This window comes from Colobus angolensis, unplaced genomic scaffold (assembly GCF_000951035.1).
Source record: "Colobus angolensis palliatus isolate OR3802 unplaced genomic scaffold, Cang.pa_1.0 Scaffold6, whole genome shotgun sequence".
NCBI lineage: Eukaryota > Metazoa > Chordata > Mammalia > Primates > Cercopithecidae > Colobus > Colobus angolensis.
Window position 1 is genome coordinate 7897888 of NW_012119598.1, and position 16416 is coordinate 7914303.

The window sequence follows — 16416 nt, forward strand, 5'->3', positions numbered from 1 at the left end:
GTCAGGTTGGTCTCAAACTCCTGACCTCAGGTGATCCACCCACCTCGGCCTCCCAAAGTGCTGAGATTACAGGTGTGAGCTACCTTGCCCGGCCTAATTTGCATCTTAATGATGTTAAGTAATCTCCCACCTCTTCAGCACCTCCTTTCCTGAGTGGCCCGCCCCTGTGTGCTGCAGACACAGACCCACAGAAGTTGTGACGGGCCTCACTGACTACCTTGAAGATGCAGGCTCTAAGGGCAGGGGTGAGTTAGGCAGAGGCTGGACACCCATGTTGGGTCATGTTCACAGCAACAGACATTTGACATAGCAGAGGAGGAAGTCCTCTTGGAGAGCTGCTCCCTGGGCAGCATGGATGACAGCCAGCGAGAGGCAGAGAAGCCAAGATGAGGTTCACTCAGTCCAGGTAAGACTGCTCAGTCATGAGCCCTCCAAACATATCCTGGGTTTGTTCCTCTCTGTATCCCAAATTTGTGGACACAGTTCCAGGTTAATAATATATTAATTTGCTTCAATATATTATGAGGCACTGAAATCCAAATCACTAAAAAACTGAGGTCAATACATCTTGTATTCACTTTCTGTTGCTGCTGTAGCAAATTACCACAAACTTAGTGGCTTCACACAAAACAAAGTGATTGTCTTGTAGTTCTGTAGGTGGGAAGTCTGGCATAGGTCTCACTGGGCTAAAGTCAAAGTGTCAACAGGGCTGTGCTCCTTTCTAGAGGCCTTAGGGGAGACTTTCCAGCTTCTAAATGCTGCCCACATCTTTGGCTTAGGGCCCCTCTCTTCATCTTCAGAGCTAGCAAGTGTTATAGCTTTGAATATTCTTTATAGTGATATCTCCCTCTGACATGTCTGGGAAAGGTCCTCGACTTTTAAGAACTCATGATTACATTGGACCCACCCTGACAATCCAGGATAATCTACCCCTGAATCTCAAGGCCCTTGATTTAATCACATCTGCAAAGTCCATTCTGCCATGTTCTGGGGACTATGGTGTGGAAGTTTTTGGGGGTGCCATTATCCTGCTACCACACACCTGTTATGAGGTTCACCAAGGCCCTCCATGATTTGAGGTGCAGGTGGCCTGGCCATATGGTGAAGCCAGGGTATTTAGCTCTATCTAGGTGGTAATTCAAGGTTTGCTAAGAGGCTTTTACTTGCATTAACACACTTTCCTCATATAGGGTTGTCTTACATTCTGGTAGTGTCAACTTAGAGGGAAAGTATGTCAAGGTACACATAACATTCACCATGAACAGTGGATAAATCAGCCATCATTATTACTAGGCTTGCAGATTGAGATATGGTAAGAAAATTGGCTGACTGAGTTTCCAGTTCTCCACGTAAAGGTTTTGAGGTTGTGTACATACAATACAAGATAAACCTGGCTGGGCGCGACAGCTCATGGCTGTAATCCCAGCACTTTGGGAGGCCAAGGCGAATCACCTGAGGTCAGGAGTTCAAGACCAGCCTGTCTAACACGGTGAAACCCCGTCTCTACTAAAAAATACCAAAAAATTAGCCGGGTGGGGTGGTGCATGCCTGTATTCTCAGCTACTTGGGAGGCTGAGGCAGGAGAATCACTTGAACCCAGGAGGTGGAGGTTGCAGTGAGCTAAGATCATGCCACTGCACTCCAGCCTGGATGACAGAGCAAGATTCTGTCTCGAAAAACAAACAAACAAATACAATATCAATCAGAAACTAAACATTAAGCCAGAATATATACAGCAGGTGAGTAACAACATGCAGATACAAAGGTAACTAAGACCTACACTCCAGTGCCATATTTATTAATAAACTTCTTCATAGCTAAAACGAAATGGAAATCTGGTCAGTTACATAAATAATGACAAATCTGGTTGTCATTATTTATGTGATGAAAATATACCTGCTTCTAAAAGAGAAGCTTGTCCTAGTGGGCCCAAGATCTCTAAGGAAGTTCTCACCCAAGTGAAACAACCATGTCTCTGTAGCAAATGAGAAGGATGTTTCCTAGGATTGTTGAGGGTCTAACATCAGAGCACAATTCAGTAAAAGCAATTCTGTGAGGGCTGAGATAGTATGTTCCAAGCAGCAGCTTTCAGATCATGAACATGATTCAGGATATGACTCTTTATTAAGTGGTAAAATGAATTTATGACCAACATAAAAAAAGAAATGGAACAGAACAAAATAGAATTTTAAAACCCAATGTTTTAGCTGTGTGTGTGTACGTATAGGTATTCCATCAAGATGTAAAATGTATTTTTTCTAAACTGAGGATTACTACTAGAGGAACAAAAGAACTGCAAAGATAATCCTTCAGAGATACAAGAGCTCTGAAGCTCTTGCCAAGAGCTGGTCAGGAAATAGATTGATGTGATATCCTTCAGCAAGGGTCTATGGTGCAAATAATGTTTCCCACTCTCGCTTTAGAAAGGAAATTAGGAAAATCAGAACCAGGAAGGTGAGGGATAGGGTCAGAGTATCAGAAGGACTACTGTAAAATGCCAGGATGTTTGAGAGAACAAGAAAACAGATGGTAAAGTTGACATCTACGTAAACTAAGAATGTAAGATTCCATCCAGCAGGACAGCCCTCCCACCTGTGTGACCCAAGTTCTAGTGATGACTCTAGTCTCATCCTTAGGAGGTTGGTCAGTGGCAGAGAGGCCGGCAAACTATAAAGTATACTCAAGGTAACACCGGGCCAAACTCAGATACTGGCAGGTACCTTCTGTCGTTCAAGTGGACTGCAAGGTACTGGGTTTTGATTGTTTTCTTTTGGCTCACTTGGAAAATTTTTCCTAGAGCAGTACATTTCTATTTTGCCTATTCCTTTCTTATTCTTGTGACTTCTTTACAATTTAACAAACTGTTAATTTTAAAGGCTACCAAAATAATAAATTAGGTAAATGTTTTACATAATATATGATTGCCATATTGAAGTGGTATGTTTTAGGACACATTTTGATTTTTAAATTTTAACTACTCGATAATACTAGTGAGAGGATATCTCATTTGTATTAAAAGGTGTCTATTTTACTGAAGATGGGATCTAGGAGGAACTCACTATAAGCCTATTTGAACTCTGAACATCAGTACCATTAAATGGACTTTTGCCTTGTTCCCAGTGATCAAATCTCTGACTGTAGCAAGGTCTTCCTGGACCAGGAGACATTTTGCACTTGACAGTTAAACACCCAGGATGCTGGAGCCAGTAGGAAGTCAAAGCTGAAGTCAAGGACTCTGTCTCAGGATGGAGGAGGACAGGCTGTAAATGGAGCAGACGGCAGGGTCAGAACTGTGAAGAGGTGCCAACAGCAAGAGGTCAGAAGGACATGAGAGAAGCACACGACGATGTGCCAGGGGAAGCATGAGCATCACCCTGCACTCCAGCGGCCACAGCTTGCTGGCCCAGAGTTCCTTAGAGAATGAGGTGTGAATCTTCTGGAGTACATTCTGCACTTCCAAACAATAAGAACAAAACTCTTTTTATCTTGAAAACTTTCATGCATGTCTAAAGAATAACATAATGGACCTCCATGTTTCCATCACATAACTTCAACAATTACCAACATTTTCCATTACTGTTTTATCTTTCTCCAACTCTGCTTCTACCCCTATTATGCCACCTTTTTGTTCTCCTGGAGTACTTTAAAGCAAACCTTGTCATCAGATTAATTCATTCATAAATACTTTTCAAAATGTAATACTAACAGGATGGGTGTGGTGGCTCACACTTGTAACCCCAGCACTTTGAGAGGCTGAGGCGGGTGGATCACCTGAGTTCAGGAGTTCGTGAATAGCCTGGCCAACGTGGGAAAACCCTGTCTCTACTAAAAATACAAAAATTAGCTGGGCATGGTGGTGGGCGCTTGTAATCCCAGCTACTTAGGAGGCTGAGGCAGGAGAATCCCTTGAAACCCGGGGGGCAGAGGTTGAAGTGCCACTGCACTTCAGCCTGGCAACAGAGCGAGGCTCCATCTCTAAAAACAAACAAGCAAATGTAATACTAACAGATAAGGGCTTTTAAAAACACAATGATACCACTATCACATCTATTAAAATCAACAATATCAATAATAATTTTGTAATATTATCTAATATGCTGAGTTCAATTTTCTATTATCTCACAAATGTCTTTCTATAGTGGTTGGTTGAGTTTCATACACTGCCTCTGGCTGATTTGTCCTTTAAGTCTCTAGCCTCTCTTAGTCTGGGGCGAAGAAGGGCTGGATGGATGGCTTAGGGGTCTGTATTTTATCTTCAATTCTTCATTTTCTGCTTCCACAACTTAATTCCTTTTATTGCCTCTCTTTTAGTCCAACCCTATTATTTATTCCTCCCCTACTAAAATATCTAATATATGTTTTATTAGCTGGCACTTGAGAAGTCCCACCATCAGAGCCAGAAGACTGTGCATTTTGGAGGCCAGTTGAGAAGATCTTTTTATATCTGCAGGATTCAGGCTCTCTTCTTCACAAGGTGAGCAATCCAGGAGCAGATTAGAATGTGTCGTTTTTGTATCCTACATGCACGTAATTCAGATTTGTCAAAAAATGACGAAGAACCTGAAATATCTTTTAAGTAAAATGCTGTATAATATGCCACTCTTAAAAACCTTGGGTGATAGTTCTCAAACTTCTTGATCTTAGGATACCTTTAGAAATTAAAACTGAGAATATTTTAAAATATTTGTTTACTAATTCTTTTAAAGTAGCAATAAATCCATTATGTATAAACATAAATAACAATTTATTTATTTATTTATTTATTTTTGAGCCAGGGTCTCACTCTGTCACACAAGCTGGAGGGCAGTAGTGTGAACACGGCTTGCTGCAGCCTCAAATGCCTAGGCTCACATAATCCTCCTACCTCAGCCTCCCTAGTAGCTGAAACCACAGGTGCATGCCACCACATTTGGCTAATTTTTCATATTTTTTGTAGAGATGGGGGTCTCACCATGTTGCCCAGGCTGGTGTTGAACTACTGGGCTCAAGCACTGTTCTTGCCTTAGCCTCCCAAGTGCTGGGATTGCAAGTGTGAACCACTGTGCCCAACTAATAACAATTTTTAAATGGAACAATTACCACATTTTTCAAAACAAAATATTTGTGAAAAGAATGGCACTGTTTTGCATTTTTTCCAAATATTTTTAATGCTGGCTTAATTGAAGATAGCTGGATTCTCATATTTGCTTCACACATTCCATCAGCCGTGAGAGCAATTACATCATCACACATCGTGTGGCTTCTGGAAAACTCCACTGTACACTTGTGAAAAAATGAGAGAAAAAAGGCGATAATGTCTTAATATTACTATAAAAATACTTTTGACTTCACAGATACTCCCAGGCCATACTTTGAGAAAACAGAACTAGAGTTCATGAAAAGCAAAACTATAAGCAGAGTAAGTATGAATTCAGAGTGTTAGAGAAACTGATTAATCAAAATAAAATAAGGAACTTAAAAAAGGCTCAAGAAGAAATTTATATACCATGCTCAATTTCTGTACAATTAAACTAACTCATTTAGAGCTTACCAATTCAAAATTCATCATGATTTGCTTAGGAGCTCCAGTTAAGATGGCTTAGGTCAGTGGTTCTCAAAGTGTGATTCCAGCACCAGCAGCATCAACAACTGGGATCTTGCTAGAAATGCACGTTCTCAGGCCCCACCCCAGAATTACTGAATCAGAAACTCTAGGGTAGAGCCAGCAATATGTGTTTTAACAAGCATTTCAGGGAATTTTGAAGAATGTTCAAGTTTGAAAATCACTAGCTTAGATAATCCTTTTTTCTTAGATCTTAGAATTTGTTTTTAATTTAGGAAAAGAATATTTTCCTAAGAATCCTTAAAAACAGTAAAATCATTTACTTGTAAAGAAAAATTAAAATGATTACAGATTCATAAAAGAGGGTCCACTAACGACATCTTAAGGTAACATCAGCTCAGTTCAAGTTGTTAAAACAAATACAAAAATAGGCGGGGTGTAGTGGCTCACGCTTGTAATCCTAGCACTTTGGGAGGCCGAGGAGGGTGGATCACCTGAGATTGGGAGTTTGAGACCAGGCTGGCCAACATGGCGAAACGCTGTCTCTACCAAACCTACAAAAAAAAGTTATCTGGGCTTGGTGGTGTGTACCTATAATCCCAGCTACTTGGGAGACTGAGGCAGGAGAATTGCTTGAACCTGGAAGGCAGAGGTTGCAGTGAGAGGGGATCGCACCACTGCACTCCAGACTGGGCAACAGAGTGAGAGTCTGTCTTAATAAATAAATAAATAAATAAAACAAATACAAAAAATTAACTTACACATTTTTCTAGTTCAGATTAGCCTTCTTTCTAAGTAATCAGTTAATAAGATTTTACTATACATACTTTAAGGCAGGCCTACACAGCGGAAATAGATGTGCTCTGTCTTGTGAATATCGCTTCCACAATGTGTTTCCAGGTTCTTGGCTGCCAAAAAAAGCCTTTTGAACTACATATAATAAAGAATTACAGCTTCTCCAAACATATTGATATGGTTCTGATGCTGTTCTTAAATGCATAAAACTAGCATACGATATAGGTTTGTTTTGCCTTGTAAACCAAACATGCAATTGTATTATTTTGTTTTGTTGATGAATAGGATTGAGAGATGACTTAGAAAATCTTTCCTCAAAGGAACCCTGGGGCTGGACATGGTGGCTCACACCTGTAATTCCAGCACTTTGGGAGGCTGAGGCAGGTGGATCACTTGAGGTCATGAATTTGAGACAAGCCTGGCCAACTTGCTGAAACCCCATCTCTACTAAAAATACAAAATTAGCAGGGCATGGTGGTGCATGCCTGTAATCCCAGTTACTTGGGAGGCTGAGGCAAGAGAATCACTTGAACCTGGGAGGCAGAGGTTGCAGTGAGCCACAATACCGTCACTGCACTCCAGCCTGGGCAACAGAGCAATACTGTCTCAAAAAAAAAAAAAAGATAACTGCTGGGAGATGCTGTTGATGACTGGCAATGAGTACCCACAAAATTCCCAGGTTAACTGCCACCTCTGCCAAAATAATCACAAGAAGGCAGGAATAGCTGTTGTTTGAATACTCATGAACCAAAAGAAACTTCTCCAAACCTGTGGTGTATTTTCCTTTCCATATCTGTTTTTTGTTTTTCTTTCTTCTTTTTTTTTTTTTTTTGAGACAGAATCTTGCTCTGTCACTCAAGCTGGAATGCACTGGCACAGCCATAGCTCACTGCAGCTTCAAACTCCTGAGCTCATGCAATTCGCCCGTCTCAGCCTCCCGAATAGATAGGACTACAGGCGCACACCACCATGCATGGCAGATTGGCTGATATAAAAAATGTTTTGTAGAGATGGGGTCTCACTATGTTGCCTAGGCTGGTGTCAAACTCCGAGCCTCAAGAGATCCTCCCACCTCAGCCTCCCAAAGTGCTGAGATCTGTTTCTTTCTTTAATAATTATTTCTGCAAACAAATATAAGTAAGTGCCACATCTAAATATGCATCACCAGACCACTAGAAACTCTTGAAATTCCGCATTAGAGATTTAGAATGTGTATCAATACCTTGGTAATATCTGACTTCATGACTTCCTCTAATTGCTCCTTTAACTGAGCTGTCTCAGATTTAGGGACATAATTTTGCTCTTCACTCCTTGCAACCTGCTGTTTAAGTTTTTTATTCTCATTTTTTACTTCGTTGATTTGCTGCTGAAGTTTTATATTCTTAGCTCTTTCATTTTCAGACATACACTGCAAATTTTTAACCTGAGTGAGCAATTTCTCAAGTCTAGATTTCAGTTTCTGTCTTTCTTCCAGGTTTTCCTTGTCACGTTTCTGGAATTCCTCCTGTAAAGACAAGAACTCTTGCTCTTGGGTCTCTTTTTCCCGTTTCAACAAGTCCAAAGCAGAAGCTGTGGCCTTTTCCTGTTCTTTTTTGAGTTGTAGTCTCTCTACCTCTTCCTCTTTCTTGCTTAAGGTTTTGTCCATCTCTAAATACTGACTTACAGATTTATTTTTTTGTTGCATTTCAGTCATGTACCTTTCCTGTAAACGCACATAATTAGCCTTGATCTTCTCAAATTGAAGCTGTAACATTTCCTTTTCATTCCTGGATTCCTGAAGATGTTTTTGGGTGTTAGCTAAAATCTCTTGCAAATTCTGCAATGTCTTTTTGGTATCACTTTTCTCTAGGATTACTTTGTATTTGTCTTCAATTAATTCTTCAACATTCTCCTTTAGCTTATTGATGACATCAATGAACACTTGCTGTTTGGTAATCTTCATCTGTAGTTCTTTAACCCTCTTCTCTAAATACAGGTTACTACACTGGAGTACTTGGATTTGCGCCTCCTGCTTTCTGTTCATATGTTTTGATTTCTGCAAGATTTCATTTAAAGCCATGTCCTCTTGAACAGGTTGTAAGCTTTCAGCACTTTGCTGCTGAAACTCTTGCATGTGAGATGCATGTCAGGCATCTCACAGTTCTCCCGAGATGCTTTACTCCTCCAGGAGATGCCTGCCGAAGACCAAGTTGAGACAATTTCTGGCCTCTCCATACCCTCTGCTGTGACTTCCTTTGCGTAACTGAATGACATCTCAGGAATCTCCCCATAATTCTGTATTTCTTTCGAAGGAACTGCAGTCTGTAAATTATAATAAACAAAGTAAGTGTGAATGAGTAGAAAGATCATGAACTTTCCAGTCAGATAGGGCTGGCCTTGAATTCTGTTAGTAGATCCCCTATTTGGTTTCCTCCACTATAAAGTAACGATAGTACCTACTTCCAATAATAATGCCTATTAACAAAAGTTAATACTTATGTATTAATTGCTAAATGTTTGTACAGCACCTAACAGCACAGCAGAGCACAGGCAGTAGGTATATGACAGATATATATCCCATTTACTTTGACAAAAGGAAAATTAAATTTTTATCCTCTTACCATTTTCTATTATGCAAACTTCCCTGCACACATATAAGATGCTTTGACTTCAAACGAATTCAGACAAATAAATCTATCAATTACCTTATAGACTGCAAGGTCTCTCTCTCTCTCTCTCTCTTTTTTTTTTTTTTTTTTTACATTTTATTATTGGGCCAAAAGTTTGGATTTTTAGGGAAGGTCTCTTCTCTTTTGAATATTTTTTTCCCCACATTTAGACTGTTTTCTAATTATTCTGTGACTCTTAGGAACATCAGAATGGCAGAAGAACATGCCTCATGATTGACTTTATGCTGACGATACAGGTTTCAGGGAGGTTACAAAAGGACAGTAGGCCGGGCAAGGTAGCTCACGCCTGTAATCCCCGCACTTTGGGAGGCCGAGGTGGGTAGATCACTTGTGGTCAGGAGTTTGAGAACAGCCTGGCCAATATGGTAAAACCCATCTCTGCCCAAAATACAAAAATTAGCCAAGCGTGGTGGCACATGCCTGTAATCCCAGCTACTCAGGAAGCTGAGTGAGGCAGGAGAATCACTTGAACATAGGAGGCGGAAGTTGCAGTGAACTGAGATTGCACCACTGCACTCCAGCCCGGGTGACAGAGCGAGACTCTGTCTCAAAAAATAGTAATAATAAAATAAACAAATAAAAATAAAAAAGACAGTACATTGTGGTAAGAAATGGTGAAATGAATATGACATTAAAAACCCAGGGCCAGGTGCGGTGGCTCATGCTTGTAATCCCAGCACTTTGGGAGGCTGAGGCGGGCGGATCATGAGGTCAGGAGATCAAGACCATCCTGGCCAACATAGTGAAACCCCATCTCTACTAAAAATACAAAAATTAGCCGGCTGTGGCAGTGCACACCTGTAGTCCTAGCTACTCAGGAGGCTGAGGCAGGAGAATTGCTTGAACCCTGGAGGCAGAGGCTGCAGTGAGCCGAGATCGTGCCACTGCACTCCAGCCTGGGCAACAGAGCGAGACTCCACTCAAAAAAATAACAAACAAACAAAAAGCGAAGCCCAGGCCAGGCACAGTGGCTCATACCTGTAATCCCAACACTTTGGGAGCCCAAGGTGAGAGGATTCCTTGAGGCCAGGAGTTCGAGACCAGCCTAAGTAATATAGTGAGCCCCTTTCTCTACAAAAATATATTTTAAAAATCAGTCAGGTGTGGGGGCACGTGCCTGTAGTCCTAGCTCCTTCGGAAGCTGAGGCAGGAGGATTTCTTGTGGGCCATGATCACACTGCTCTCCAATCTGAGTAACAGAGCAAGACCTCGTATGTAAAAAATAAATAAATAAAAACCCAGTAACAGGTAGTGGTGCGCTGTATAATTCTGTGGAATTTAGAGACAAGGACTTCTGTATTTCGTTTTTTGAGTTCGTCCTTCTGCAGAACCTTGCATCTTAATGGTTTTTCATTGTTCTGGGATAAAGATAACTATCATTACTGAGACCTACAAGGCCCTAATATCTTGCTCTTGATATCTACTATGGTTTAAATGCATTCCCTAAAGTTCATGTGCCAGAAGCTTAATCCCCAATGCAACAGTGTTGGAAGATGGGGCCTAGTAAGAGGTGAATAAAAATGACTAAATGTTGTTATCACAGGAGTGTGTTAGTTATCACAAGTGGATTTATTACAAAAGTGAGCTGGGGGTTGCACGGTGGCTCACACCTGTAATCTCAGCACTTTGGGAGGCCAAGGTGGGTGGATCACAAAGTCAGGAGATTGAGACCATCCTGGCTAACACTGTGAAACGCTGTCTCTACTAAACATACAAAAAATTAGCTGGGCGTGGTGGCACATACCTGCAATCCCAGCTACTCAGAAGGGTGAAGCAGGAGAATCGCTTGAACCCAGGAGGCGGAGGTGGCAGTGAGCCAAGATGGCGCCACTGCACTCCATCCTGGGCAACAGAGCGAGAATCCATCTCAAAATACATACATACATACATACATACATACATAAAAGTGAGTTCGGCCTCCACTTGCTCCCTTGATCTCACCCTCTTTTGCCCCTCCACCTCCCATCATGAAATGACAGCACAGAGACCCTCGTGTGATGTTGGCATCATGGACCTAGCCTCCAGAACCATGAGCCAGATAAATTTCTATTCATTATAAATTGCCCAGTCTGTGATATAGTTGCAGCAGTATGAAATGAACTAAAGCAGTAGCTGGCCCGCATCACCTGTCTTCATCTGCTATGCCCCTCCTCCTTCCTCCAACTCTGATCTTCCTGGACTCAGGGCTTCCTTCAGGTCCCAGTAGGTACCATGCTTCCTGCGGCCACAGGATTTGCAGACATTATTCCTTCTGTATGGCATGTTCTCCTACCCCTAGCTGCCTAATTCACTCCTGCTCATCCTTTACAGCTCAGCTCAATGATCATTTCTTCAGGGATGCCTTCCCCAGACTCCCTGATCAGGGTTGTACCCTAATCATAGATGCCCATCCTACTTATATTTGCTGCACTTATCATAGTTGCAAGTTTATACGTAACTTTATATAGCATCATAGCATATATAGTAACTTTATATAACATGCTCTACATATACTTTGTATGTAACTTTATTCACATAACTTACTGATCTTATCGTAGTTGCAAGTTCACATTTATTTGTGTGATTATTTCATTAATGACTACCTCCTCTAGTAGGATGTTGTTTTCATGAGGACAAGAACTACATCTTTTTGTCTGTTTTCTAACCATTACCTAATACGTAGTACAGACCTGGCATGTAATAGATGCCTAAAAGTATCTTTTGACTGAATGGAAAATGGCTAAATGCAATGGAAAGAGGAAAGAACAATCTTGAGAAACCCTATTTAGGCTGATTTTTTAAATGTTGTTTTCCAGAAATCAACATGGACAAATGAAGTTCTTTTTTTTTTTTTTTTTGAGACGGAGTCTTGCTCTGTCACCCAGGCTGGAGTGCAGTGGCCGGATCTCAGCTCACTGCAAGCTCCACCTCCCGGGTTTGCGCCATTCTCCAGCCTCAGCCTCCCGAGTAGCTGGGACTACAGGTGCCTGCCAACACGCCCGGCTATTTTTTTTGTATTTTTTAGTAGAGACGGGGTTTCACCATGTTAGCCAGGATGGTCTCAATCTCCTGACCTCGTGATCTGCCTGTCTTGGCCTCCCAAAGCCAATAAAGTTCTTTTAAGTGCTGTCATCTACTTTCAAAAAAATGAAAATGCTCATACTTGTAAATAAGGCATTACAGTCATAGTGTTTCCCATCAAACTCACATTGAAAAGGTATTATTGGCCAGGTGTGGTAGCTCACTCCTGTAATCCCAGCACTTTGGGAGGCCAAGGCGGGTGGATCATTTGAGGTTAGTAGTTCAAGACTAGCCTGGCCAACATGGTGAAACTCCGTCTCTACTAAAAATACAAAAAAAATTAGCCAGGTGTGGTGGCACATGCCTGTAATCCCAGCTACGCAGGAGGCTGCAGCAGAAGAATCGTTTGAATCCAGGAAGCAGAGGTTGTGGTGAGCCAAGATCGTGCCACTGCACTCCAGCCTGGGCAACAGAGTGAGACTCTGTATCAAAAACAAAACAAAACAACAAAAAAAAGAGAAAAGGTATTACTTATACTATTCTTGAATTTTATCTATTTTCCCATACCAATTCCTAGTATTTTTAATTTTTTTTGTTCAGAAAGTACACAGAATATATACTGTCGGTATCTTCAGTGCTCTGAGGATACTACATGTGTGCTCGGAATCAATAACCAAATGATAAACTAGTATTTTCACTGTAGTAGAAAAATTAGCATTTTTTGCTTGTCAATAGAAGTCCAATATGACAGACAAATCTTGTTTTTCTTGAAAAATTAATTAGTGCTTCAGTACTCCTTCCTCTTCTTAACCTTTCCATTACTGTAAACTCTGCTACTGCCAGCCAGTTTGATTCAACAAATACAAAAGCTTATTATATTCAGGCTGCTCTGTCTACACAGCAGCCATTCTTTTGTTTCTTTACTTCTCTAATACACTTGCTTTTGATGAAAAAAATTATAGTTAAAAAAGCTTATTACATTCAAGGAACCATATAGACGCTGTGGTGCATGAGAGGGTAAGACAGAGTCCTGAGCCTTAGAGAAATTACCATTTGGTAGAGCTAATCCTCAAGTATGGACTTGAGGATTATTTTTCTTTGCCAGAAAAAATTATTTCTGAATTGGCGAAGATCTCAGAATGCATTTTCCCCGGAGAAGCAAAGTCCCTCATGCTAACTGGGTGATTTAGCACTACTTGGAAAAGTCTCAGATTATATATATATATATAATTTTTTTTAACGAATCCTTTAATACTCCACAGGCTTTACTGACCATCACAATCGTACCTCCTCTGCTTTATAGTTAACTCTCAGATGAACTAGGTTAGAACTATTCTCTTTATAAATGGTTTTACAATATTATTGTGTACACTTTCCTTACACAAGAAGCTTGGAGGCTGGCTAGGGTTGAGGGCAGATTCCTTGGCAGTACTTTTAGCCAGTGATTTTTCTGGAAATTTCAGGGTCTCTCCACTGCAGTGGATTAGAGGCGGGCTTCTAGGAGGAGGCTGTCTAAAATACTCGTTACCAAGTTGGTCTGTATTTGCAGAAACACTAGTTTCCACTGGATTTTCTTCCTTAAGTGAGTCTTGCTTTATATTGTTGTCTTTTGCATAATCATACACTTGACTTTGAAATTCTGGTTTCTCTGTCATTTCATCATCAAATGCTTCTACCCAGTGAAATTTGCAAACGGTGTCCAATTGTTTCAAGGAAGATATGCTGATGGTGTCAACTGGCTGAGTTAGTACATTCTTTGAGTAATTTTCAATGTTGTTGTCTCATAAGAAAGAGAAAGAAGGAAATAAAAATGAGTAGACCATGAACTTGGATGGTAACAGTTATATTTATATTTATCAAATAAACTGCTGTAGCCACTTACAAATTATATAATATTTCAACCTTATTTACTGTGTGAATTTTAGCATGGTTTTATGCTAGCAAACAAAACAAAACTTTTTACATGGGGGAAAGAAGTCCCCAAATGACTGCTACAAAAAAGTTTGTTATATGTAATTCTGGTCAAATACAATTACAATAAATTTCAAGATATCTTCAAAATTATTTTGTTGTACTGTAATTTTAAGATGTTTTAAATTATAAAATGTTTCAAAAGGACAGGGATAGTATAATAGAAAACACATATAAACTTGCTTAATCTCACAAAAATCCCTTGATGTCAGTACTGTTATTATCCCTATTTTACAGATAAGGAAACTGAAGTATAAGAGATGTTAAAGTCGCTTGTCTAAGGTCACAGAGCTGCTAAGCAGTGCTGCTGAGATTCTAGACTACTGCTTCTAAATGCTATGCTGTACTATTTTTCAATATGACGAATTATGCAGGTGTAATGTTTTTTAAAATCAGAAGCAAAAAAGAATCAACATAATCATTATCAACATAATCATTCCCAAAGAATAAAGTTCCCAGATTTACTCATTTTGTGACACCCTTAATGTCTCAGTACTTTTTTTCACAGTACCTCTGGACCAAAGGAATATTTAAGTTCCATTTAGTAAATAATTAAGTTCAAACTAGTATTTGTCCTAAGTTATTAGCTGTTTGAAAATACACATAAACTAAAAGAAAAATATAATATTTTATTCTTAAACAACCACACTTTACTACTTGGATGTACACTGTGAGGCATCATACAGCACCTCAAACTGTGGAATCAGACTGGAGACCACCACTCTCACTTCCTATTCCACAATGATTTTCATGCAGGACTTGCTTTTTATTATAGCAACCTCCAAAAACCTACCTTTACAAATAAGACATCATAGGAAGGACTATAGTATGGGTTTATAGTAAAAACTACAGCTAACAGATTGTGGGGGTCTGATAGATGTCCAGTGTCACTGTTTCTCTCAAACTCCAAAATACCCTGCAACACTTCAGGTGAATGATTAATATATAGTATTGTTTTATGTGCTTTTATATTTTACATAAATACCATATCACTATATCTACATCCATATAAAAGTCTTGGACGCAGTGGTTTATACCTGTAATCCTAGCACTTTGGGAGGCTGAGGTGGGTGGATCACCTGAGGTCAGGAGTTTGAGATCAGCCTGGCCAACATGGTGAAACCCCGTCTCTACTAAAAATACAAAAAGTAGTGGGGTGTGGTGGTGCACGCCTGTAATCCCAGCTACTCAGGAGGCTCAGGCAGGAGAACCACTTGAACCTGGGCGACGGAGGTTGCATTAAGCTGAGATCATGTCACTGCACTCCAGCCTGAGTGACAGTGCAAGACTCCGTCTCAAAAAAAAAAAAAGTCTTTATTTCACACAAAATTTTGCTTTCAAGGCTTAGCCATATAAATACATATATATGTAGTTCATTATACTGAAAGATTACACTTTATTCCTTTCTTGTTGGCTATTTAAGTTGCTTCTAATTTTGCCCTTAAAAATAGCATTGCAGTGAACATGTTTCCTTCTCTGCCAATGTAAAAATTTTTGTCTAAGCTCTGAGGATACACCTCGAAGTGAAATTGCTGGATTATAGAAAATACATATCTTCAACTTTACTAGATATTGCAAAGTTACTCTCCAAAGTGTTTGTACCAACTTATGCTTCTACCAGTAAGTAGCCTCAGGGTTCCTTTGCTCTACACATCCCTCCAAAACATGTCAAATTCATATGTATGAAATGGTATTTTACTGTGATCTTCTTAAGGTACATCCTTTCATGTATTTAATGGTCTTACACGTTTCGTTTCCTTTTCTGTGATCTGCTTGTTGTATACTGTTATGGGCTCAATTGTGTGCCCCTAAAATTCATATGCTGAAGCTCTAACCCCCAGTACCTTAAAATATGACTCTTACTTGTAGATATGGCCTTTAAAAAAGTAATTGAGCTTAAAAGAGGTCACAAAGGTAGGCCCTAATCCAGTATGACCAATGTCCTTGTAAGAGGAGGAAGAGACAGCAGGAAGGCGTACACACAAAGACAAAAGGTCATGTGAGACACTGCAAGAAGCTGGCCATCTGCAAGCCAGGGAGAGAGGCCTCAGGAGAAAGCAACCGTGCTGGCACCTTGATCTTGGACTGCCAGCCTCTAAGAATGAGAAAATTAATTTCTGTTGTTTACACAACCCAGTTTGTGGTGTTTTGTTATGGCAGCCCTAGCGAACTACTAATACATATACTTTGCCTGTTTTTCTATTATGTGATTTTTTTTTTTTTTTTTTTTTGAGACAGAGTCTCTGTCACCCAGACAGGAGTGCTGTGGCACGATCTTGGCTCATTATGACCTCAACCTCCTGTGTTCAAGCGATCCTCATGCCTCAGCCTCCCAAGTAGCTAGGATTACAAGCATGCACCATCATGCCCGGCTAATTTTTGTATTTTTAGTAGAGATGGGATTCCACCATGTTGGCCAGGCTGGTCTTGAACTCCTGA

General features: G+C 40.3%; 1 protein-coding gene across 1 annotated transcript in view; it reads right to left on the bottom strand.

Annotated features, from left to right (window-relative positions):
• Window positions 1-4325: 4325 nt before the first annotated feature.
• Window positions 4326-16416, bottom strand: part of CAGE1 (cancer antigen 1) — a 19677-nt gene continuing 7586 nt past the window's right edge. Inside the window, 4 exon segments of the mRNA XM_011962903.1 lie at window positions 4326-4517; window positions 7560-8435; window positions 8438-8638; window positions 13377-13786. Coding sequence (XP_011818293.1) covers window positions 4326-4517; window positions 7560-8435; window positions 8438-8638; window positions 13377-13786 — 1679 coding nt within the window.